We start from the raw sequence: 26,598 nt of genomic DNA, 5'->3' as shown, positions 1-26,598 counted from the left end.
TATTTTCAATTCATAATGCATGCTTTGATGACTAAATAAAATAATAAAGTGTTATAGTGTTATAGTGTTATAGTGTTGCTATATACACAAGTACTTCTGTGTACGCTGTGCACGTCGATATTTCACCGTAAAATTTAATATAAGAAAAAGTTGAAAGTATTTTGTTGCTCCTATACTTTACCTGTACTAGAATACGCCGTCCCCGTTTATTAACTAAATTGCAGTCTGACCAACTGGAAAGTATCCAACGAAGGGCGCTTAGAATCACGTTCCCAGAGCTCAGTTACAACAAAGCAATGGCTCAATGTAATGTGCCTGTGCTATGTGAACGTCGAACTAGACTGTGCAAGGATTACTATCAGAAACTTTAAAACCCTTCCCATAGACTACCTTCACCTTCTTCCAAAAGCGCCAAAATTTAGATACAATTTAAGACAAGTTAAAGAATTTTGCATTCCAAAAATAAAAACGGAACGATCAAAAAATGTTATTGTAAACTTTGGTCTCTTTCACAAGTGGTAAGCATACATATATATCCCTGCACAGTCGCTTCGTTCCCTGACTTGACTTCAGTTTGTCTGTTCTTCGATGTTTTTGTGTTATTTGATTTATATCGTTGATGGATTTGATATATTTTTTCATTTAAGTATAAGTATATATTTTTGTATAATTCAACCCAAAAGTTGCAATAAAAGTATTTTATCAGTTTATCAGTTTATCAGTTACATGCATTAATGGAGACAAGTTTGACACAATTTGATCTGCATATATATTATTATATTATAATTATATGGCTCTGTTTAAAGGGTAGCTCCGGGTATAAAGTCTGGTAATTTCCTATCTTATAACATTACGAGAAAATTCCTTTAGTAACACTTTTAAGAAAGACTTATTTCACACGGCGCTTGTTCTGCTTTTGACGGAAAATTAGTGGGGTAATAATTAACATTGCAAAGATTTAAATTTTATAATAAATAGAAATGTATTCTTAATCCATAAACCAACATGATGATAGGCCTACCATACTAACAAATAATTCTAGATCATTGATACCTGACTTTATTTTAGGTAGTATTACGGTATAATTATACCAAGACAGACAAAGATAAATGTTTGGTAAAAAAATAATTGTTTTTTAGTTGACGAATTTGGTTTACTACGATCCCCTTCGATTATAATTTCTATTTTATCTTTATCAATTTTTATTTTCCTTGTTGGTGGTGCACATTTGTAAGGGATTCGTTGCACCACGTGACCTATTGTATTGCAGTAGCAGGTCCTGTCTATCGGGTTGAATGTTGAGTCTTCAGGACATCCAAGAAATGAGAATCTGATGTTCCGAAGCTGAAAAAAGTAGTTAAATCATTAATTGGTAACTTTCAATTTTCTAGGTTCGGTAGGCCTACACCGTTGTTCGGAGAACAGCGTTATTGTGACAAATTGTTGGGTCCCCTTATGAGTTCTACTGTATTTCGGTGTAGGAATAATTCTACTTTTTTTAAACAAAAGTGGGCTATAGCAGCGTTTTCAGCAGTCAGAGAAGAGTTTTGTTATCCGTCGATTGAGTCAACCTTGCATTGCGGATACTTCATTTGCGTTGCAAAACAAAATAAAATAATTCAAAATATGAAATATCTGCAATTAACAGTTAAGTGGAATTCAATTCAACGTCAACATTTATTTTCTTTCTTTCACTCAATAACAATAAAACAAATAAATAAGGTATTAAAAAAGAATACGAGTTTCAAATAATATATTTCATAAATATACATATATATATATAGCCAATAAATTATAGACTAATATTCACTTCCTTTTTCCTTTTTTTTTTTAAATTGGTTTTATATATTGATAACATCAAATAAACCTTATATAAAAAGAACAGCAACATGTGCAACAGCCTGTGATGTGGAAGCCCACACAATGAAGTAATAAATAACACAACAAACAAACTTACAGGACACGAATCACAACACAAACAGACACTACATACAGAACATGCACAAACACACACATACATACACGAACACACATCACCAGGGGGAAGCATTAATATTTAGAAATAAGGAAAGATTTGAAAGTTTTATTAAATAAAAATTTAGTAATTTGTAGAGGAATTTTATGTTGGTAATATACCTGAGGTTTCTTAACAGCCTCGTCCAAACTTCGTCGATGACGGCGATAATAATCGTCATCATCTTCTTGTGCCTGTCGTTTTCGTCGACTGTTTTGGGGTGTTAAACTATAAACTGCCGTCAACGTGTACTCTGCAGTTACTCCTATTGAATCGAATAAAGTAAATTTCACTGTTCTCACTAGGACGCAATACAGGGAAGTAAGGCGCAACATAAGCGAATTGACCCAATAAAAAGCGATGGCTATTCCATTGTGGATTGTAATTGTAATTTTGCGTATAAACATACAGTTACAGTTTGGAACTGCAAAAACTGTAATCTGGGGGGATCTAGAATTATTGATTAGGGGGGCTAAATATTTCATAAATGATAAAACGATCGGTCGGGTTGAAGAAAAATAAAAATAGTCATTATTTTATTATTAATTTATACATTATCTGTTTAATTTTAGGGTGGGGGAAAAAGCTTTTTTAGCCCCCAGTTAAATCCGGTAGTAGAATCTCACCCGACATTGCTTTATTGGTGAACTGAGTTTCATGTAAAGCTTGTTCTCGGTCGTATTCGGCAAAGTTTAATTGTTGTCCCTCTGTTGGTGGTGTTACCGAATCAGCTCTGTACCTCTCCGCTACTGCACCAACATAGCCTCTCTGACGACCAGCTTCCAAAAAGAATACAAATATTGATGTAGAAAAAAAAGTATGTGATGCATTAGTATAGTGGTAGTGTCACGGTATTTCAAGCGCGTGTTTTAAAGACGATGCACATTTCCCGATGCCCCTATATGGCGTCACCTAAACTCGCACTTAAAAAAAACAATACTGTAAATACCTTACCTTCATTTCTGAATTTAAGCGAGATAACAAACATTCGTGCAAAATTGTCATTTTCTATAATAAAAAAATGTAAAAATAGAACATGCCATTTAAAAAAATACAAGTTTACTTTCATCTTTCTATTTTCCAAAATTATGTTTTAAACGTTAAAAGTGTTAATGAATCATAGAGTCACTCAATCATCAATAAAATGTTGAATCTGATATATAAATAGGATAGGATTTACCTGCCCAAACCTCTTGTGTTTTCCCGCCACTATACATAAATTGTGGCGATGACTTCGCGAAATTTTCTTCCCATGCGCAGTGACCTGGATTATCGAGAACCATAAACCATCCAGAGTCTAAGTGACATCCTTGGCAATTGTCATTTATATAGAAGCGTCTTTCAGCTCTTTTATTGCTGTAAAATAGTCACATTTATGAATAATAAGAATATTTCTTAACGCATGCGTATCACGCAGAATGCCATTCTTCTCTATAAACAGGAATTTGGGGAATTGGGACAGATGCAAAATTCCTGAAGATTGGAAAACACCGTCAATTAGACCTCTTCATCCACAGAAAGATGTAATATAACCATTATATTTTTTATTTCCTGTTTTATGTAACCATCAAACTTCCAAATCATCAACTCACCCTTGGATACTGAAAAATGTTTTTCCAGAGTCTTCTAAATCGTTGTACTGCGATGTGAGAACATTTTCTTCTGAGAACCAGTCAATCTTATCGGTTAGACTTCCATTAAACGTCATCTTCCAAACAGATTTTAAGTCATCATCAAGTAGCATTATTCTAACCTACGAAAGGTAGTATTTGCATGTTTTTTAATTTTATTTTATTTGTTTATTTTATTCCTTCTTCTAGCAGACAAATAAGCTGAACATAAAAACAAACATGATGCAAAAACAAGATGAAGTGGAGAGCTGAAGGAAAAAATAAGCACTGTGTCCTTAACATTAACTTTAAAAGAATCGAAAGTTGGTGAATATTTGATAGAAAGTGGGAGTTCCTTCAAGGAAAGAATAACATAAGGAAGGAGCTTGTAATTCCCAAAATCCTTTAACTTAATAAAGGATTTTGTAATTCCCAAATTAATTAATTTGGACCATTGCCCATGCCCTCTTATATTATTGATGTGTGTCTTACCTCTTCGATTGATATATCTGTGTTCCATTCTTCAACAAACTGACTTTTAAAAGTTTCTGTTGAGAATATGCTAGAAGCAGTCGTACCTATTTCGTCACTAATGGTATCAGATCCGGTCCAAATGTCATACACGTTTACTCCAGAGCCAGCTTCAACTTTTAAAACATTTACATAATCTAAGAAGAGAATAAATACAATTGTGTAGTATCTTGCATGGTTCTTTGTTTTACTGATTGGAAATTCAATATTATGAGTCATACTACAATTCTCAATTCTATTTTAGGATTTTCATCAGCGGTTTAGTTTCACAATTTTCATTAAAAAAAGTAATTTAATCTCTAAAACAAAATGTATTACCACTCTGGCAAAATAGATTGAAAGGTTCTGAACAATCTTCTCCCGACGTTATTTTTCCGTCAAAACTATAAAAAAAAAAAAAGATTATTGATATTATTAAAGCTCTGTCTACAATATCAAAACTTATGTGACAAAAACAAATATATATGAACACGATGGTGTCATATTACTACTATATTTGGGCACACCACACTTCAAACTAGTTTGATAGTTTAGACAGGACTTTGCGAGCCATTTTGATCACACTAACTTTATTAAACAAATTAATAATAATTTTATTTAATGATAAAATATTCGTATAAAGAAATTACATTAACAACTTACAATAACAATTTACATTCACTCGATTCAATTAAGTCGTCCTCGGAAGATGCAAGTACATAAACAGCCTCTAAAGAATATGAAACGCACTATAATGTTACACCGTACTTATAAATTTCGGACTATGTTATTAATTCTTACTTAGGTCAAGTTCATAAATCATTTAACCAGTGGACAATGATATTGTAGTGTTAAAGATATTGATGGTTTATATCATGTCATGTTTTCCTATTTACATTGGTGTTGCTATTATACATATACATGGAATCGGGCAAGGAATACAGTACAACAAACAGAAATCGGCTAATATTGAAATTGAACATTAAGCAATTGTTTAAATTGTACAATTGCCAGTTTTTAGTTAAGTTTACAAATTTACCAATGTAAGTATCTTCCATATTAGTCATGTAATCTAAAAGAGCCTTCATTAAATCAAGATCATCAATATCTGGAAGATGACTACCTACGTCATCACAATATTGTACAGCTTCTGCTGACGTCATAGTCGAATTGATGAAAACCAATTGAGTTCCAAAATCTTTATAAAAGAAAAACATTTTCCATTTAGTTGCAACATAGAAAATGTCAGAATACAGAATAGAGAGAAATCCCTAATTATCAAGTTTAATAATAGTAAGTAATAGTTTTCAAGTTAATTAAGCGAAATAATACAAACACTGTGAAAAATAATATTTAAACTTTTTTTTTCTTTTTTTTTTTCAAGCCACATCAGTGATTTTAATAACTTGCGTTCGCTTAAGATAATACTTATGAAAAAACATACAATTCTGACACATATTATGTTAAACTCTAATAATGATTTTGACAAAAAAAAAACGGTTAGGAATTCGATTTTTTCCCTATAAATTGAGCAACTTAAATTCAAAATATACCAAGAAATATATATTGAAATCAAGGAGTATTTTTTTTTTACAAAAGAAATGTTCGTATGTTAATACACTGTGCTCCAGTGGATCCAACTTACTCTGCTTGTTGATGTAAATCTCACATCGTAGTGGATTACACGCTCTTGTCTGAAGAGATTCACCAAAGCAACCATTAATATCATCAAGGCACTCGCGTGTTCGTATTTGTAATCCTCCTCCACATTTTACTGAACAACTTTCCCAATCTGCCCAACTATCCCACCCTCCTTTGAAAGCCGGAACGTCCTTATAATACGGAGAATTAAATGTCCAGAACTGAACAATTGTATCCCAATTAATATGACAAGTTTCAACATACCCCTGCCTAAATTTACCATCAATATACTCGGGTTCAGTTGTCTCGAATGGAGAGGGCACAAGTTTCTTTCCATTAAGAGTAGCCTTTCGACCAATAACAATATTAACAAATGAGCGGTAGAACTCTTCTTCGTAATTATCTATGAATGGAATGGATAGAGTGCGTCCAGGCGCAAGAAAGTCGTAGAGGTCGGAAATAAAGTTTTTAACAGTGACCTCAGTGTCACTATATGTCCCGTTCAGAACACCATTTGTTAAAGTTTGAAAGACGGCAGTCGGTAGCAGAACTTCTGTAGTTTCAATTAGATCATAGATAAAATTAATCGCAAAGTTTAAATTTAGTAAAGGATCAATAAAATCGATTAACTCCATGTCCTGTGTAATAACAATAACATAAATAATGTTGTACACTATTACAGGTTTACATTTCTCTTCACCGGCTTCGTCAATTTCTGTCGATAACGTCGCAACATTTAAAACCGCGAAGAGATTATCGTCCAGCAGGCCCATCTCCCGGAAGTAAATCTTACTAGATAAAAGTTCATACACGACTACAGGATTTTGCAAAATATCTTCAAGTTGACTTATTGATGATCTTCGTAAACTTAGAGCATCAATATTATTGACTAATAAGTGGTTACAAACGCTTAGAAGGTATCTATACAACTCACGCAAACGTAAGAAATAGTCCAAGAGACCTCGATCAATATTCACCCATACTGGTTTGTATTTTAAAAAAAACTGTGCTGGATCTTCCACATCATCAAACATAAGACACGTCAGTCTCTGAGGATTTCTATTACCGATATATGAAATTAAATTAGAAGGAAGAAAAGAAACTGCTGAATAAAATCTTTCTAACAAGTTATTACTGATGATTTCTTGATTCACTTCATAAAATATCGAATTTACAGTAAAACTGTTTTCGGTTGTTTCATCGTCGGTTACGATGGCGGGAAACTGTGAAGTTGCGTTGGCAACCATTATGAAATGACGAGTTGATGAATATTCATTATCTGTTGTTAATAAATTAAAGTTTGTTGATTGCGGTGTATCACCCCTTGAACCTTTCGAAAAGCCCCGGTTCAATGTATATAAGTTGGTCGTCTCCTGCGTATAGATAAAACTTGTCGATACCAAGGAAGGAACTGAAAATAACAGACATACATTTGTCAGTAAAAGCCAACAGACATCGTTTGAAAAAAAGTACATTAACTGAAAGAAAAAAAACAGATACATTACCAGGAAACTTTTGATGTTCAACAAAAATGGCAAAGACATCGGCAAATTGCGAAGTATCTACAAAAAATTTTTAAAAGACTATTATTTTTAAATGGATAAATATGAAAACATGAAAAACAAATGGATATGTATTTAATTTTCAATAATTATCAGTGAAATCACATTTTTGTTGACGTCACAAACATTATTTGCCTAGTCAATTGGATAATACTACATTTGTAACAAATAAAATGGTAACCATGGTTCTGGTGCTAGAACGAGTCTTCTCGGATAAGGATTATAAACCGTAGGTCCAGTGCACTAGTTCATTTTTTTTTTAGACGAGTAGGGGGTTACCCCGGTGTACTAGTACACCACTGATCTTGAATGGGCCCTCTGAGATTTTTTTGAAGAGGTTGCTCAGTATAAATAAATAATAACAAACAAACCTGGTCTCCATCGGTTGTAAGTGGTTCCTGGAGAATATAAAAACTGCGGTGGTGAACCACCTATATTGTTCTCCCAAGGGCAGACACCAACGCCATCGATAACGGCGAACCAACCACGATCGTTGCCACAATCTGCATACGATTTATTAATGAACCAACGACGATGAAGATTTGCTCTTGAATGACTGAAATAAAAATAATTTCATTATCGTAGTTAAAATAAAATATACTCATTGGTAAATTCAACAATAGCTCGCTTTTTTTAGATCTGTTGGTGTTCGGTACGTCTTATTGAATTTGAATGAAGAACCGGGTATATTATTGTGATTCTTCATTTAATAATATTTATTTATTAATATTAAATGATCGATTAAGCATTTATACACATTCTGCTCAATTACAACAAAGATAAATTCATATTAAACACAGTTTTGAAAGTAACGAAAACTATAATATACCCTGCAATTGAGAAGTAGTTGACATAGATATCTGCATTTAAATCTGTAAATGTGGTATCAATCAGACAGTTTTGAGAAAACCAGGAATCGGCAGTAGATCCAATACCATCAAATATAAAATACACAACTTCCTCTTCGTCAGTATATAATGCCAGTTTTACCTACAATAAAGCGCAGTCACAAAAGTATAATACAGGTTATAGCAACAACAACAAAATTACAGAATTAAAGGTTTCCTTATATTTTCATGATTCCATATAGTGTGTGTACTTGATTTTTAGCAATATTTAGCAATCATTGTTTCACTTCCCTTATTCTAGAAAAATAAACAGTTCATCTAATTAATTCTTCACTGACTTTCCTAACTTGAAGTAAATCCCACTCATCTACAATAGAGTTTTTGTAATGTCCAACAAATTCGTCGTTAAGAATCTGCGAATCTGGTTCTAGTTCATTCAATCCACCCGGATTCGTCCAGATGTCATAGAGTCCCTCACCAATTCCAGCCGTGGCCTTCATTACCAAAGTCCATTCTATAAACAAGAAGACAACACATCAGTCATTATTGTCTGTATATATACAAGATAATACTATCGTACGTGTCTTATTGGTGTCAATCAGGAAAATGTGTAAACTGAAATTGACACTTCAATCTATGCGTTGGAAACAACTAAAAGCTATGTGGTACACGGCAGAGCATGAGGATACACGTTCCTTATTGTGCATAATTAATTTATTATTGAGGTGGTATACTTACGGTAGCCATCTTCATCTGGATTATCTAAGATTTGACCTTTGTCATTAACAACTCCGGTCGCCTCTTCTTCATCCTCCGATTGCTGACTTTCTGAAAATAATATTTATTTTGCTATGCAATAAATTAATATAATACATACCATTTACCAAAAGCAACATACGTTGATTTGGATACTCAACAGTCGCTTACCTATAAAATCTGCCATAGCAGCCATCTCTACTGGGTCTGTGGCTGGATCATAATCGAGAACAAAATCATCGGAAACAAATCCTGTGTAACGATCATCCTCATCGGCAGCCAAGCACCCCTTAAAAAAAGAAAGAGGCTTTGGTTAAAAGTTTTCATTTAATCGATACGTTATTATACCATTTTAATAAAAAATCAATGAATTGATGGAAATGGAATAGAAAAGTTGAAAAACATTTTAAATTTACAAATTTAGATATGCGCGTAGCCGCGAGAAATGGAAACATTTGATTTGACGACGCCGGACCGAAACCGTTCCGGATCAGGTGTGAAAGACCCTTAACTCAGACAATGACTGAAACAAACACTTACCCGAGTTGACTCTACAAACTCGGCTCCGAAACACACCATAAACAAGGACAACTCAAGAACGAAGCTCTTGCGAAGGTACGCCGGTGAAAGGTTTACAGTCATTGTGACATTGTCATTGTGCCCGACATCTGTTCCTCCTCTTAAATCACCCTGGTCGTTTGATACTTCAATCACATTTACCTGAAAATTGTTAAAATACATTTGTATTTAGATTTGCATTTCATTCTTTTGAGAATATCTTCCACAAACAAACATAATACAACACATATGCCTATAATGGTGTAAAGGGGTAAACATGTTTAACTTCAATCAAACCAGAAGAAATTTAGATTACGCTAGATCTTCCTTGATCTAGCTAAGAGAAATCTTTAACTCACTCTAATCGTTTCTTGTTCTTCATCAATGACTGTAACTACTGTTTGCAGTGTGACGTCAGCTGACAGGTACCATGGGTTGATATCAAGCAGAGCACAGTCTATTTAAACACCATTGTTACTATCTTCACAACATTAGAAACTTATGCTGATATTAATTTAATATTTTGGATCCAAATTCTAAGTACATTACTTACCAGCTTTATTGTGCAAGTAATCACATTGGTAAGTATAGAATGCAAATACAAAATCTCCAGTAGCATCGACTGGAATGTCTTGCGTCATGCCAGTTAAGTTGAGTGATATTTCAAACTCAAAATACCAGGACTGCTCACAAACGTCGTCGAGTTTCCACGGTTTACAGGCTGGTGTTTCATCAAAATCAGACGATGGCTAAAAATAAACAATTGGTCAATAGTGTCACAAAGAAGCAACAAACACCGAGGAAAAAAAGCCAACGGAAAAGTTACCTAGTTCAGTTAGTTTTTTATGCGACTACGTAACTATTGAGTCTAACAGTCATTCTAATCTGCATTATGCTCATATTTTACTAAGCGTGCGCATAATGAATTTCTCGTACAAAATGTCACCAATAATGCCTCCTCAAAATGACTTACTTGTTGATGTATAAAATCAATCGCGTTTCCTTTATTTCTTGGTATGTATTGCAGAGAGTCATCTTTAAAGGAGAGCATGGTGGACTGACCGTCGGTGATTGTGGTCGAGATTCCCATGGTAAGGTAGGTTTTTGATGGATTCGGAGAACCGTTCTCATACACAACATCAACAACAGCAAAATCAAAGAAAACGGTTATCAAACCAACTTCGTCAATGATCTCTGGTTGTCCAATTATTAAAAAACTGTATGTAGAAAAAAAATCATAATTTTATACTATTGAATTTAATAATGAGAAACAATTATTTGGGAAAAAATTGACAATAAAAATAATAAAAAGAATACATCTACCGGATATGATTTACTTTACAGACAAGTAGACTGTAGGCCTATAGACACCCAAGTATGTATAAACACACTCGGGTGGTCTTGTATAACATTAAAAATATATACAAAGAATAATTTAATACACTATTTGAAAAAGTAAAAAGACATTTAGAACAATCTGAAAATGATAATACATGGTCAAATTGCAGTTAATTTAGTAAAATTGATTTAGGTATTTAATCCTACATAATTACATTATTTGTGATTTTAACAAGTTTTAAAAGAGGTTAGTGACAATCTTCAAATAATCAGATTTTTTTTTTTTTTTTATTGCTTGAGGAAGAAGTCCTCCTTGTTTACACTAACCTTGAAAGGCTGAGGAAAATTCACTTACCGCCTATCATCACTGGGATCCTTAGTTCTCAAGCTTGTACTGTGAAATCATTTAACACAAATACCTTATTAAATTACAATAATACCTTTGCAGTATTAGTTTTAAAAAGTTTATATTAAATATATTATTTGCGTTAGTTTCAACTCTCAATAACCTGTCAATTATGTATCACACTTTTTGGGGAAATGGTGGGTCGGGGCTGGGGGAGTGTGGGTGGTAATCATACACAATATTTTTGTAGTGTCTACATCATGAACGTTTACATTAAAATTCATACGTTTTGCAGTAAAACAAATGTAGTTAAAGTTAAAGAAAAAATTATTTATGGTAAAAATATGTTGAAATGAATTATACATACTTTAAAATAGCAAATCTAGACATTCGCCAAATAAGTTTAAAATGCGTTTGCACATAAGCCACTTGAAGATTAGTTCCTAGCCCTGGTGTCCAGTTGTCTGTGATAGGTCGCACATTACTGGCATACAGCAATGATTGGTATTGGATTTCTTCATAAAATATTTCAAATTTCCAAGCTTTTGTTCCATCTTTTTGTTGACAATCAAGGAGAGTAATTAAATCACCATTAAATGCAATCTAAAATAATAACATTTTAATGCAAGATTATTAAAAATAAAATCAAAATTGTTTATGGTAGTATTGTTGTATTTGTGGAAAAGTTATCAGATTTCAATTTATATAAATCAATATAAACACAATTAATTTTGGTAATGTAACAATATTTTGTTCTATTTATTTATTCATTTATATGTTTATTGTACAGCAATCTCATTGTAATGTAATGGGTTTTTTTTTCTATTTTGTTAATGGTGGTCTCTGCTTAAAGTCTAGTTCTAGAATTATTTTCACCACCATCTATATTAATAAATAATTTATGATTTATTAGTAATATATATTATATATGTATCATTTGTAGAAAATAAATCAATAAACAACAACTTACTTCATTGTGTCGCTGGTTTAATTCAGTAACGTTACCGCGTACAAATGTATTGTAGAAATCTTTTTCTCCTTGTCCATCTGACGTCATAAAATATTTGTCGTCAAAATAGTCATCTTCCCAGTCGGCATCTCTGTAAATGCTTGAACATGTACCAGTACGTCTGGAACTGAGACTACCATTTTTTAGGACAATGGGAAATTGGTCGTTATAGTCCAGAGGTTGAAAATCGACAATCCATAATTCATCAATATCTAAATTAATGTTAATAGTTGTTAAATATCTTAATGTTACTTTAGTTCCAATACGTAAAATCTCAGTATACAAGATTATTCAATATTCTTGTCCAGATGACCCTTAATGCCTAAACACATACTAAAAATAACCATGCGTAAATTTTCAATAACAAACTGGTCAACATTACTCTTTTTTTGGTGTAAACTTATTGGTATAAACATGAACCTATATCTGATTTATAGGTCCATGGTATAAACAATGCCAGGTTACAATCTAATATTGATATAGATTCATGGCGATTACGGTGACTAACATATACTCCTCATTGTCGACAACCTATAACCAGAATTTCAACCTTGCCTCTGGTAAACGTTTGTAAACCGTAACATCTTATGTTCTATAATGTTTCTAATGTTGGAAATGGGATCATTAACATAATACGAAGAAGTAACACTTAGAAGAGATACTAGAATATAACAAATGCTAACCTAGGCCCACTTAGTCCGTCTAAGGCCTTACCTATAGTATCCTCAACCACCACTTCCAGTGTTGTAACATCGTTAACCACCGAGAACTCTTCAATTCTCACTTCTCCCATAATCTCAAACTTTGAGTCTATTATCTTATCATCTAGTTGACTACCAAATCTTGCTAATCCACCATCAATCAAATATGAAATAATTAACAAAAACATTACCATACTGGACATGTTTATTACGGTAGTGGTGATGCAAACGTACACACAAAGAGATTTGTTCCGATTGGACGCGCAAGGCTCTGACATTCCAATTCCAAGTGTTTAATTATGCAAATTAGGAACCGTACGCTGGTTAAATATCAACAAACATAGACCTAACACCAACTTCAACTTATAGAATTTGTACTGTGGCTCAGTGATGGACACTTTACATATTACATTTTCTAATGTCGTTGGATGGATGGATGGATGAGGAGGGTGTCGTGTGAGAATAAAATGGAAAAAAAAACAAAGATACTTTTAGAACTTTTTTTTGTCGATAAATTTTATCAATTTGTTTCTAGAGGATAATAATGAAGTATCATCAAATGAAACATGAGGCGGCAAGTTTAAAATGTGTTTTTAAACTTGCTAAGCTATATATTAGATCACCAATTCAACCAATTTGGTGCACGTATTGTATTCTATACAAAGTAAATGCAATGATATCGTCAGCGCATGCGTACACCAATTAAGAATCGTCTTAAACATTAAATAAAATATATTTTACTTTATTTTAATTGATAAAAATCACAAAGTAGTAAATAATTATTATTGGTAAGTAACGGTTTGCAACCTAAAGGGTCTTTCACACCTGTTCCGGCACGGTTCCAGTCCGGCGCCGGAAAATCCAATCGAACGTCAATGTTTCGATTTTACGCGGCTACGCGCATATCGATTGATGTTCGATTCGCCGGACCGGAACCGTGCCGGAACAGGTGTGAAAGACCCTTAATACTACAAGATTAGGCAGGCGCGGATCCAGACGGTGGGTGCGCGCGTATCTTTCCCGCGCATCACGCGCACGCCCTCTCAACACCACACCCCATACTACAATATCAATCAGGATTGAATTTTTACAGTACAGTACAGTTTGTACACTATAAAATTTCTAACTCTACCCACAATTTATTTTATGTGATAAGTAGTCTTGATTTTATATATTATGTATTAGGAACTTTTCGTTTATGCATCGTCTCCGTCTAGATCCGCACCTTTTAGGTACCAATTTATAACCCACCATGAAACAAAGATTGGCCTAATAATATACATTTCAATACAATATTCAATACAATATCCAATACAAATAATTGTATTTCAATATGGCGCCTAAAATTTACAACACACCATTTTGCATTGACAAATTATATTTCTACAAACATTGACGAAGATTAAGGAACCAATAAGTACCCTTCAACTAAAGTAGTTATTTCAATGTGTATTTAACATTTCTGAGTAATGACTAAACAGATAGTAAAAATGCGAGTGCAGTTATTGTACTATAAAATGGCAGCATATTTGAGATACCAATTGTTTTCAAATGTAACCACACCATTACAAGTTGCAATACAGAATTATTTGGTGAGCAGAAGTATGATTAAACAATCACTATTTTGAAATGTTGAATCTTAACCAACGAGATTATATAAGCTTATTTATTAACGCGAATTTAAGGGTCCGTGTCAAATGTATAATCAAATAAATGAAATGATAAAAATACAATGATATTAATGTAAACCACTACCAAACTCTACTGAAGTTTTTGATTTGATTTTTGATAAAAATAAAGCAAAAAAAACAGAAAGATTTTTCATAACAAAAAAAAGTTAACTCAAATTAAAAAACCATCGTCCAGCTACTAATGTCTTGGGACCTTTTATAGTACTTAATATGGTCTATCTTTTAAGACTACTGTATTCCAACATCAACCTTTGACCTCACTATTTTGCTTATTATTATTATTTTTTTATGTATTTTACAATTTGTCACAAATGTTTGACCCTTTTGTTGTGTTTTTTTTTTATCCACATTTTTTAAGTTTAGCGAATTTACCCAAAACACAAGATGTACCTTTAAGCCAGAATTAAATCAAGCATTCACTTTTTAACTACAGTTAGGAGTTACAAGAGTTGTCAAAATAATTATCTGATAAAGTTCCTAGAAAGTAGGAACCCTTTTGCCATTTCTTTTCAAGACTGAATACCGTATTAAACATTTGTCATAAAAATTATTACAATATAATGAATTATCAATATTATTATTTTATATTTTGTTTCCCTTACATGACCTAATAATTGAGATTATTGATCAATATAACATTGAATATCACGGGGCCTGTTTCTGCTGCAACTGCTCAAAATACGGTATAAAAATACCGTATAAAATACGGTATTTTCTTGGCAGCAGAAACAGGGCCATGGTGTGTTGTATCTTATCTGCCTCAGTTGATCAAAGTAAATTATACATTTTTAAACATAAATTTTACAAACAACAAATAACTGACTGAAACACATTATATATGTATTTTACACATTACATATGTATTTTTTATTTTCCAATAGGGAACTTTGTCTGCACAATCTGAAAAACAAAAATAATTAGTTATTAATCAATAATTAAATAAATAATTGAACTATATTATGCAAGGATGAGACAAATTTTAAAAAAAAATAAGTTAATAAAATGGGCTTTAATTAGTATAAATAATGATTTTGTTATTGTACTCACTTGCACGAGACGTTTTTGGTAAACCTCCTCAGGTTCGTTGCCTCTTTCAGGTATTTTCATGTCATGGCGTCCGATACATATTTCCAATTCAATAATTGTAAATAATTCAACAGGGTCAATGTGCTTTTCATTAATCAAACTAACGAGATACTCCTTATAATGCACTCTAAAAGAAAAGGGAAAACAAATCAACAACAGGTAAATATCAAAGTGCACTGGGGCTTGTTGATTAACATTCTTGCTTATTTCAGATTAAAAAACTGGTATACCACAGTATGTATCAAGATTTTATTTACAATTTTTATTACACGGAGCCTCATGGATATATATATATATACTCAGGTTGAAATTATCAGACCGAGTGCTCAATACATATGTCGGACTAACTGAAAACCAGTTTAAAACCAGATACAGAAACCATACGTCTTCATTCCGGAACGAAAAACTAAGAAACGCAACGGAACTCAGTAAATATATATGGACACTTAAAGACTCTAAAACAAACTACTCAATTAAATGGAAAATTATAAAGAAATGCAAACCTTACTCAAATATTAACAAAAGATGTAATTTATGTATATATGAAAAGTATATTATTATATGTCAACCAGAGCTATGCTCACTGAACCGTAAGAACGAGTTAGTCTCTACTTGTAGACATAGGAAAAAATTCTTACTAAATTGCAGATCCAAATAGTTTATCTAAAACAATAGGCTATTGTATACGACTTCCTGATGACTCACTTCTATTAAGCACTATGAGACAACTGTGTCACTTATGTTTTATATTTCACCTGAAGAATGCGGCCAGCTACATGCTGGTCGTACGAAACAAATTTGTAGTGATTAAAACAATGAAGTAACCAAGTTTTCTGCTGTTATTTTATTTATATATATATAAATGAGGCCGTATCAATTTGATCTCTGTTGCGCGTGCGTACAACTGAGGACTAGTGCTGTTCCGCCGTACCACGCCGAGAATGTTAAAGAGTCGTTATCCAATCGAGTTCGAACAATACCATGAAAGCCCCAGTGGTCTAATGGTTAGGACATCTGCATATCAAGCAGGCGGTCCGGGTTCGAGTCTCGGTTGGGGCGACTTTTTCTCATTCTCACAGATTTCCTCATTTTTATCGTTTCAAATTCAGAAAAAAATACAACTGAAAATTGATTTGTATTTATATTGACTTGTATTGAGATGGTGATGGAATGAAATTCATGCAGGATGTCTTGAATTACATTTTTCTATGCACAAGTGTGCTTGCACTATCAATAAAATACAATATAACATTCACACATACTGGCATAATCCTGCATTTTGGGCTTTCACCTCCTTTCCACATGCTTCATCTACAAGACCTTCTGGGCCATCTTTCTGTTCCAGCACAGTGCATTTAACATTTCGTTCAACACCGCTTTTCTCTGTGTCAAACTTTACCTTGTGGTTCTGAAGGATAAGAATAATAATAATAAATATGCACACTAGACCTGAAGTAAATCATTCTTCTGCTAATGAGCTTTGATTGCGCACTAATGTCAAACATTCACATTATTTTATTAGCGTATTTATTTATTAAAATTTCTGCTACAAACACAAATACAAATAAATCAGCCCACGAAAACCAAATCAATGCTACATTAGGTTGTTAAGCTACCCAGAATAATAATGATCATACAGTACCTTTAGTAATTTCTGTAGTTTAGGAATATCTTGATCTCTCAGATAAAACAAGCAATCTCTAGGATGATGGGCATGAATTCCTTTCCGGACACAAGATTCATATCGACTACAAGTCTGAAAACAAAATTCATAAACATGCATAAAGATGTTTTTTTTTTAAATGTTTGCTGGGAAGGGTTACTACATATAATCTTTTCTGTCGTCTCCTTTAACTGTAACTCATCTATTGATATGTTTCCTTAATCAATTCATCTTTGCTTTTTGATAGGTTAAGAATTATGTCTGCCTATCTCAAAATAAAAAATATAATTAATATATATTCCTTACCGAAGACATTTCCTGGTTGCAACCACTGCAGAATTCGTGTTTACATTGTGTGCATGTAAAGTGCATACAGCCTCCTCTAGCAAGAGCATATCTCATCTTACATTTAGGACAATCTGAAGGTTGAATTATTTCAAATTATTAATTCCCTGTGGCAAGGGGTGAAAAGAGACTAAATAAATTGTCTACACCAATTAGGCCTGCCACTCATTAAAAATGTATTATTTAACAGTTTATCATGATATTCATGATTGATTGATTGAATAATGAAGAGTAAGATACCTATGCCATGTTCCTCTAGATGTCTGGCAAGTCCTGCAGCCTGCATGTCAGGGTCATTGTCTATCTTCCATTGCTTAAATTCTTCACATGTTAGTCCGTCGTGTTGTCCTTCCCACTTTTAAATTAGAAAAGAGAAAACAAATATTAGCTTATATAGTACAACTAACCTGGTTTATTATTATTATTATTATTATTATTATTATACGTCTTTGAAAGCAAAGTATATTTTCACATAGTTTATAATTTTATAGCACCATAGGTCCATGATCTAATTCTAAAATATATTCTAAAATGTTCACTGCAAAATAAAACATGTCATACTTTCTATCACTAGGCAACCATGAATACCAGTGATGTAAGGTAATTTTTCACTGGGTTTTCAAGATACCAATAAATTAGTGCTAACAGTTTTAGTTAAATTTACCTTTTTTTTACATTTAAAACATGAGTACTTTCTACATTCCGGACACTGCATTTTAAGTCCATTTCTTTCATTAATAAAACCATTACGACACTAGAAGAAAACAAAAAATAATTTAGTGAGGTTTTGGAATGACACACTAAATATACAAACACACAAACAGTACATTTTTTTCAGTACATTAAAATATTCTACACACCATAAAAAAAAAGGCCTACGTTTGTGTACTGTGTGGGCATCCTGGAACTGCACCAGAGCCACAACACTATTAATTTAATTTACTTACATCGGAACACCATCTGAATCTTTCATCTTCCATTAATATTCTGTCTCTTAATTTTTGATGAAGAAGATCAAAAACATCCGGCTTGAGTAAACTTCGTAACTAAAAAAGGAATGAATTTTAAATTCATAATTTACCAAAATACTACTGTTGAAATTCAAATGTAAGCATGTCAGAAAAAAATTACATAATTTAATATTATAGAATAAAACACAATTGATGGTAACTTACCATAGGGTCAATTGTTGCAAAATAATTTGCCAGATCAGCTTTCCCCATTTCTTTAAGTTTTGGGAGATCACAAGACGGACATGAAGCATCAATGATATTCTTTTCTTTGATGCAAATTGTAAAGTGTGTACCAAGACATTCTTTACAAACCAAACACTGCTTGTGTTGGGAACAAAATATTGGTTGCCACATCTGAAAAATGCAAATGTTAAGTGTGGGTGAAAGATTGCTTATACAGTAAGTGTGGATTGTATTACTGCTGTAAAAGAGAGCTTGTAGTGAATTTTTAAGATGGCATAGTAAATGTGTAAGTATGGTTGTACAGTAAATACAGTTGTATAGTATTTGTAGTTAGTTTGTAAGTATTAGTACATTGTAAGTTTTTAGGTGTGGTTGTAAAGTATGATCATAAAAAAAGTTTATAAGTACTGTATTGATAATTTATTTTTTCTTATTAATAAGTAAACCAAAATCAACATAAATACAAAGATTGGTGTCCAAGAATTCATGAAAGAAGTGAAGTAAACTGCATACCCGTGTCATTGGCAACAAATCCCAACACATAGAGCATTTTTTTTCAAGGAAGCTCTTAGCTTCTTCTAGAAGAAGTTGATCTTTTACAGCTTGAATAACATCATCAAAATACTCTGGATCCTCTTTAATCTTTTCTTCATTTTCATTTAATAATATCAAAGCATGCTCAGCTCTGATCCAGCCCTTTAGATCATATTCTGCAAACAAACTTCTAAGTTTTCTCTGTCAAAAAAAATCCAAATATGTTTCAATTCACTTTCCGTAAACAAAATGTCTGGATTACTGATCTAATATTTTTTAAATAAAAGTACTTAAATATACTGTAGCTATATGATAAACATACTGTAGCACTAGACTTAGTAGCAAGCATGAAAATACATTTTCAATTTACCTCTTGATCTTCATTTGGATCACTAAAGAATGTTTTTTTCATGTCAGGATTCTCTTTCCCAAGTCTACTAACAAATGTTTGCATTTCTTCCCTTTGTACTTCCATAATCATTTTGTCAACATCTCCTTTGCATCTAATCAGTTCTGCTTGAATCTCATCTGTTTTTAGAGTTTGCCCATTTCTTTCAAGTTTTAATTCTTCTATCTCTTTCATCTGTGTGACGAAATTATGTAAAATCTATTTATATTTATCTATTTTCTACACATTTTAAGTTTTAATGAATCATTTCAGTATAATTCACTTCAAAATCAGGGAGGAAGGGAGATGGTAAATGGAGTTCATTGGGGCAACGCTTTATCTATCCCCTTTCGACTTTCACTTAACTGTTAATAATTACTTTTGCAACCTTAAATTTAATGATGATTATTAACCCTTAATTTTAACCAAATGAAGAATGCAAACATAAAGAGATTTTGAAGTATTTTATATTGGGCACTTTAGGAGAACAAAAGTTTAATACTGAACATGCTTCCCAGTATAAAGAAGTAAATAAAGTAAACAGAAAGACTTAATCCTTACCTCACGATAGAAGTGTCCAACATATTCTTGTTTCACCTTTTCAATGTCTCCAACATGTTTGTGCAAAAGCTCCAAAAGCAGTTCCTCAGACACTTTGGATCCTGGTATAATTGCATTAATTTCATTCGTTATAATGACTGTAACTGTCTCCATAAAATCAGCATGGTTTTCTTCAAGCCAGACATCCACTGACTTGTCTTCTTGCTCAGCTAATGCCACACTCATTTCAATTGTGTCAAAATCAAAGTTTTTATTCTGTGCTTTCTAAATAGAATAAATTATACAAAGATAAATTAATCCTGAAGATAAATTTTAAAGCCAAATGCTATTAAATGAGACATGAGCTGGCAGCACTTCGGTATTTCTAGATCAAGATTAAAATTTAAAATGTGTACTTACTCTGATAGCTGTCACCAACTGTTGGCCCATTTTGCGAAGCTCTTCTTGTTTTGTTTTTATTCTCATGTCAGTCAATGTCATAGTATTTAATCCTGTAAATAAATATAATACAAAACAAATCAGGTTAAGTTCAGCACTTAATTAAACCATTTTGAGGCCCTCTCCCCAGCAATATATATGAAAATAGCATTTAAACAACAACATACCTGATATTAAAGATACAGGCACCTCAGATTTTGTTTTGGTTCGAGGCATAGTGTGAGATGCAAAGCTAGTCTTCTTATCAGTACCAGATTTTGCTTTAACAACACTTTCAACTTTTAATTCTTGTACCATCTGAAAGCAAATTTTCAATAAATATCAATTTAATTAAATCATTGAGAAAATCTATACTATAAACTGTAACTTACAAATTAATAGCACAATATAAAAGCTCTGTCTACACTCTAACAAACTTGATGTGACAAAAAAATGTGATGTCCCTCATATATGGACACGATGACATCATATCACTACCATATTTGGACACACTTTTTCTGTCAATCTAGTTTGCTAGTGTAGACCAGAGCTTTGCATTGACATATAGAATGTGATTATTAAACTTACATCATCTCTTGTTATCAATTCTGATTCAGATGTCGATTGTTGAGCAACTCCTGATGGAGCACCATCACCACCTTGAGAAGGCACTCCAACATCTCTATATGTGGTTTTTGAACACATACCACATATGATAGAACTTGTGTCAGTATTCCAGAAGGTACAATACTGACATCCCCATCCAATTCTGTGAGCATTGTCAGAAGGAATAACTGGTGTTGCCTGTTGAGGTTGATCTACAACTGATGTTTGTTTTGGAGGTTCCACAGTGATATTTCCCTCTCTTGCTGGATTTGGTAAATTCTTTCGTACAGCTGGAACTGGTACGGCAGATAATATTGGTTCTCGATTTGCAACCTGAGGTGGAGTGTAAATTTCTGGAGGATTTATCAAATGTTTGGCATCAGGGCTACCCTCGCTTTGTATTTCAAGTTTTGCCAACTCATCGACTAATTTTCTTGGTTCAGCATTTTCAGATTCTGGTGTCTTTTTTGGTGTCATACTTAGAATATCTTCAACAGGAGGTTTTTTTATGACTGGATGCAGCAGATCAGAAATACTACTTTCTTTGGTCATGATCTTTAATTCTCTCTTTCCAGGAGTACATGTATCCAAAGCCTTGATACGCTTCTGTAAGCTTTCATTTCTTGACATATGAACATCTCTTTCTTTTTCCAGCACTATGAATTCATCACTCGTCTCATCTAATATCATATCTTGTTTTTCCTGAATTAATTTTATTTTTTCCAAAATTCCAATACTTTTTCTCAATAACTGACCCTTGAGTTCTTCAGTATCCTCTGGTGTCTTTGATGTAGGTACTTGTCGCTGCAAAGTATATAAATCCTTGTCTTCCTTAGATCTCATCTGCAAGTTGCTTCCTGTAAAAGGATTTAAAGGAGTAACTGGTTCTTCACTTGAAGGTGTTCTGTCTTTTCTTGGTGTTGCAACTGGTCTCTTTCGATCACTTTCATGTGGTTCACTATTGAAATACAACATATTTTATTTAATTGTTAATTAAGTTGCATTTTAAATCAGTTCAACACATTACAATTATAATACATAAGTAATATATACGGCAAAACAAGGCGTAATACTAAAATTTCTACTTACACAAATGTTAAAGTTTCAGGTCGATCTTTGGGTGTATATTGTAGATTCTCAAATGTATGTTCAAAAACTTCAGATGGTGGTCTCTTGACTTTTGCTGCAATCTTTGTCTGGCTGTAGTCATCAGCAGATACAAATGATTTTGATTGTGGCTCTACCTTCAAAGGTACCGCAGCTGTCGCCATCTTATCCTTCTCTTTATTTAAAGGCTCGGTTTTGTGAGACTTTCGTTTTGGATGCGAATGCCAGATACCATCGCATTCTACACAATTTGCATTTTTACAATCTTTGCAGTATATGGCTGCTTTTTTCTCACCACATAAGTTACAATCGATCTCACTGTTTTCTGAAATTAGGTACAATAAATCTTCTGTATTAAGCTCTTGAAAGTTCTAGCAATTTTAAGATAGCATATGTCATCAAATATCTTCCATCCTTTTAAGTAATGTTTTATAGTTATTTATTCTATTCAATTACGATCAGAAATTACTATTAGAAGGATAACAAGCACAAATAGGAAATAACACTATTTTGTATAAAAAAAATGATATACTGTACAGTCAACTCTCTACATCACACACTAAAAATATAAATCTGTTTTTGTTCCCAAAATGTTGGTATTTTGAATGGTAAAAAAACAAATTTGGAACCCTTTGTTTTAGTTTCCAGTTTTTAGGGATTTCGATATAGAAAGAGTCGACTGTATAACATTCGAGCAAGTTACTTACCACTTCCATCACTGGGAATACTTTCAGCTTTACCTACTTGACCAACAAGTGTAGAGCTAGAAGCATTTGATGGTTCTGGTTTGTGTACGGATTCTGTAACCTGTGCAAGACCATCAATTTGAGAGTGAGTAGGTCCTTTCAGTTGGGCTGCCATGTGTTCCTTCTGTAAATTTGTTCCATGCTGACTTTGTGCTTGAATGTTACCAGGCAATGTGTTCGGAGCAGAACCATAGATTGAAGAGCCAAAGCTATAGCTACTATCCTGAAATTTTCTTTCATCAACAGACATTGCCGGTCCATATATGTCGGTGTTTACTGATGTCATTCGATTGTCACCGTGAAGAACATAGTAAATTTCATCAGGATGAGGATGAACTTTGTTCAAGTATTTCTCAATCTCTACTTTAGCTATCATAAGGTCTGTAACTATCTTTAGAACACGATCTTCATCAGGGTGGTTAACTTCATTGGGGAACGATAACCCATCAGCAATGGATAAGGTATATCCAAGCAGATTAAGTATTGTTTTTGATCCCTAAACAAACAAAAACAATAATTATAACAATTAGTAATTTTTTTTTATCTATTCTGATTTATTAAAAAAAAAAGACATAGCAGTACAAAACTGAACTGTGCCCAAAAAACATCGATAGAAAATATATATAAATAGTAAGATAAACATACATAGAATTTGGGAAAAACAATAATGAAGCATACAAGCTGTGTATTAGTATTACTAAATGTTGTTTTTTACTTGTATATTATGGTAACAACTATACAGCTTGTAGAATATTGAAATATAATAATGATTGACAATAGAGTTTAGTTCACCTCAACTACTCCAACTTTTGTTTTGTAAACACCATTTGAGAAGAAAATAATCTTCCATTTTGGAGGACGGCTTGCTGTAGGCTTCAGTAGATTGCGTCCATATTTTTCCAAAATTCCAACAGCAGTTTTAATCAACTGAAGAGCTTCACTTTCTCTCTAAATGTACAGAAAATGTACAAAGTATTTTCAGGTTTAAAGAATGTGAGACACAGACTAAAAAGAATGTTTTAGGCAACAATAATTATTATTAATCAATATCCCCACCAAGCCCTAGGATTTTTATACAGGTTGTTTTTTTCCACTTCCACAAAAAGTGAAAAAAATGATCATGGTAAAGGGTACTGTAGATATGCTTATTTTATCATTTCCTCTGCATATCTCTAGTTTGAAAAGGTAAGAGGAACCCCCACCCTCTTTAAGGCTTCCACACACCCTCAACTCCATGCATTTTAAACGTATTGATCCTAATCACCAAATACGATATTTCATGTACAGATACGATCTGTTATCTGTTATATCTTTATCAAAAATATTTATTTAGTTTTATTACAAAAGGGTTTATAGTACGTATTGTAGAACATTATTTCCTATGCTGTGTCACAGTCTTATCATAGAGTACAAAGTTCAAATGACTGCAATATACCGGTTTACAATGGCCACTTAATTTGAGAACTAAACGTATTCAATGTATATTGTCCCCCTGAAAAATAATTTGTTGTTGAATATGCCATTTTAATGTAACATATTGTTTACTTCACAAAAATAATTTAACTGTAAAAATTATAATTGAAAGTTTAAAAATAACCATTGGTTGTCAGAAAACAGGATTTTTTTTAAACCAAGTACAGTGTAAGTACAGTTAACCATTAGTATTTTGGGCCAGAAATTATTCAAGTTAACATAATTTTTTTTTATAAATATATTGATTTTTAAAATATATCCATACCTTTCCACTAATGTTATTCCTCAGTAGCGACACAACATCAACAACATCATAATGTCCTCGTAACGAACTGTCGCTTACTAAAATGTCATCAACAATTTCCATCTGATCAACAGTCTGATGTCCTCGAAGACTGTTGATAATTTTCATACGTGCATTTTTCGTGTCATCCCCCATACTCGGAGGGCCATAAATGTCCGATGTTATTGATGTAATATAACCAGAAGGCAATCTGCGGAGGTCAGCCATATTTTTTATTCACCTATATAATAAGTAGAATCCAATTTGCGATTAATGTAAATCTTTTGTTGCATGTCTTCTATTCTATTGACAATTTCTGTAATCCTAATCACCATAATGTACACACATACATGTAGAGTCGACCTTATTATGAAATAGCTGACGGGTTAAAACAATATTACGTCCATATTATATATCTACTTGGCCTACTTGTACTGATTGATAATAATAAGGCTACATTTTAATACATTTGTTTTGGCTTATATTATATAAATATATATATTTTATAATTTATTCATTCCAGTAGACTACCTTATTTGTGCTTATTGTAAATAGAACAAGGAGGCTAACAAGCCGACCAGAATATATATAGAATAAGAAAAATATTCCTACGTACCTTCCTGTTTTTCACCACCCACTACGACTCGACTACTGCCCGCCGCAAAAATTCGTTCTTTTCCGGTTCTCTTCTACTCTGCTGTTAGCTGGGACCAATCTAGGTAGGCCTACCTTTAGTTTAGTTAAATTTAAAGGTTTTTAGAGAAGGAACTAATGTTTTCGTAACATCATCATTAGTAATAATCATACTGGATACTATAAGTATTAGCTACGAGGACTCCTAAAACACTAAAATTAGACCTGGCTTTTCTGACGGGAATTTCCCCCAGATATTGAGAATTGCGTCACACCACAGCGCCCTCAAATTAAACAAGGAACGTCAATTATTGATTGGAAGCCTGTGGTCAGGTGGTTTGACTATTTCATAACACTCAAAATAGAAAATGACTGTACTTTTTTTAATGAAGTCTTCTTTAACAATTTTATTATTATTTAAAAGACTTTTTTGTAATAACTGTTCGTTTTGATTGATTTGTTTACCTATTTTTCAGTTTTTTTATTTTTTTTTTATTTTTTTTGTGAAAAGGTTTCAGAAAAACAGAATTTTGAGGGACAGAAGATCTTCTCGGTAAACAAAATGATAATATAGGAAGGACTTAAATTAATTAATTTTATTAAATCGAAATATGATATAGAAAAATGTATTCAGAAAAAAATGCTACTCTGGAAACATTTAAAAACAAAAGAAAAATTTTAATTGTTTAATTGCTTGACAGATACTACAATGTGAACATTTATTTATAAAATATTTATATATTTGTCCATGTTAGCTAACTTTTTGTTCTTTTATGGTTTATGTCTGTTGTTACCTTTTTTTCATGTACTGTATCATAAAAGTTAAAAGTTATAAATAAAAAAACATTTATTTTAACGATTCAATACAGTAATCAATTTTCCTACATTCCTTTTATTTACATATATTTGAAAACAACTTTTAAAAAAAATAAAATTTTTATTACATTTTTTAATCAATCACAAATTAGTCATGTAT

General features: G+C 32.5%; 2 protein-coding genes across 2 annotated transcripts; both read right to left on the bottom strand.

Annotated features, from left to right (window-relative positions):
* Positions 1 to 913: 913 nt before the first annotated feature.
* LOC140057754 (uncharacterized) lies at positions 914 to 13,096 on the bottom strand. Its single transcript, XM_072103475.1, has 25 exons — positions 12,907 to 13,096; positions 12,154 to 12,404; positions 11,551 to 11,786; positions 11,193 to 11,231; positions 10,473 to 10,716; positions 10,053 to 10,248; positions 9,859 to 9,956; positions 9,482 to 9,661; positions 9,113 to 9,230; positions 8,924 to 9,013; positions 8,524 to 8,699; positions 8,167 to 8,327; positions 7,709 to 7,893; positions 7,281 to 7,337; positions 5,780 to 7,186; positions 5,174 to 5,332; positions 4,798 to 4,864; positions 4,474 to 4,538; positions 4,117 to 4,292; positions 3,607 to 3,767; positions 3,195 to 3,370; positions 2,969 to 3,022; positions 2,641 to 2,793; positions 2,137 to 2,279; positions 914 to 1,344 (listed from the first exon to the last, which is right to left on the bottom strand). The coding sequence occupies exons 1-25, from the start codon at positions 13,094 to 13,096 to the stop codon at positions 1,075 to 1,077; spliced, it is 5,052 nt and encodes a 1,683-aa protein (XP_071959576.1). The 3' UTR covers positions 914 to 1,074.
* A 772-nt stretch (positions 13,097 to 13,868) lies between these two features.
* LOC140056835 (uncharacterized) lies at positions 13,869 to 25,839 on the bottom strand. The gene is made up of 20 exons (XM_072102333.1): positions 25,606 to 25,839; positions 24,972 to 25,230; positions 24,026 to 24,181; positions 23,195 to 23,729; positions 22,470 to 22,812; positions 21,363 to 22,338; positions 20,963 to 21,092; positions 20,757 to 20,848; positions 20,358 to 20,621; positions 19,779 to 19,991; positions 19,388 to 19,609; positions 18,854 to 19,045; positions 18,626 to 18,724; positions 18,343 to 18,432; positions 17,919 to 18,033; positions 17,640 to 17,752; positions 17,313 to 17,426; positions 16,933 to 17,078; positions 15,632 to 15,797; positions 13,869 to 15,484 (listed from the first exon to the last, which is right to left on the bottom strand). The coding sequence occupies exons 2-20, from the start codon at positions 25,215 to 25,217 to the stop codon at positions 15,452 to 15,454; spliced, it is 4,245 nt and encodes a 1,414-aa protein (XP_071958434.1). The 5' UTR covers positions 25,218 to 25,230; positions 25,606 to 25,839; the 3' UTR covers positions 13,869 to 15,451.
* Positions 25,840 to 26,598: the final 759 nt, after the last annotated feature.

This window comes from Antedon mediterranea, chromosome 8, assembly GCF_964355755.1.
Source record: "Antedon mediterranea chromosome 8, ecAntMedi1.1, whole genome shotgun sequence".
Taxonomy (NCBI): Eukaryota; Metazoa; Echinodermata; class Crinoidea; order Comatulida; family Antedonidae; genus Antedon; species Antedon mediterranea.
This window is presented reverse-complemented; position numbering and strand designations above follow the sequence as displayed.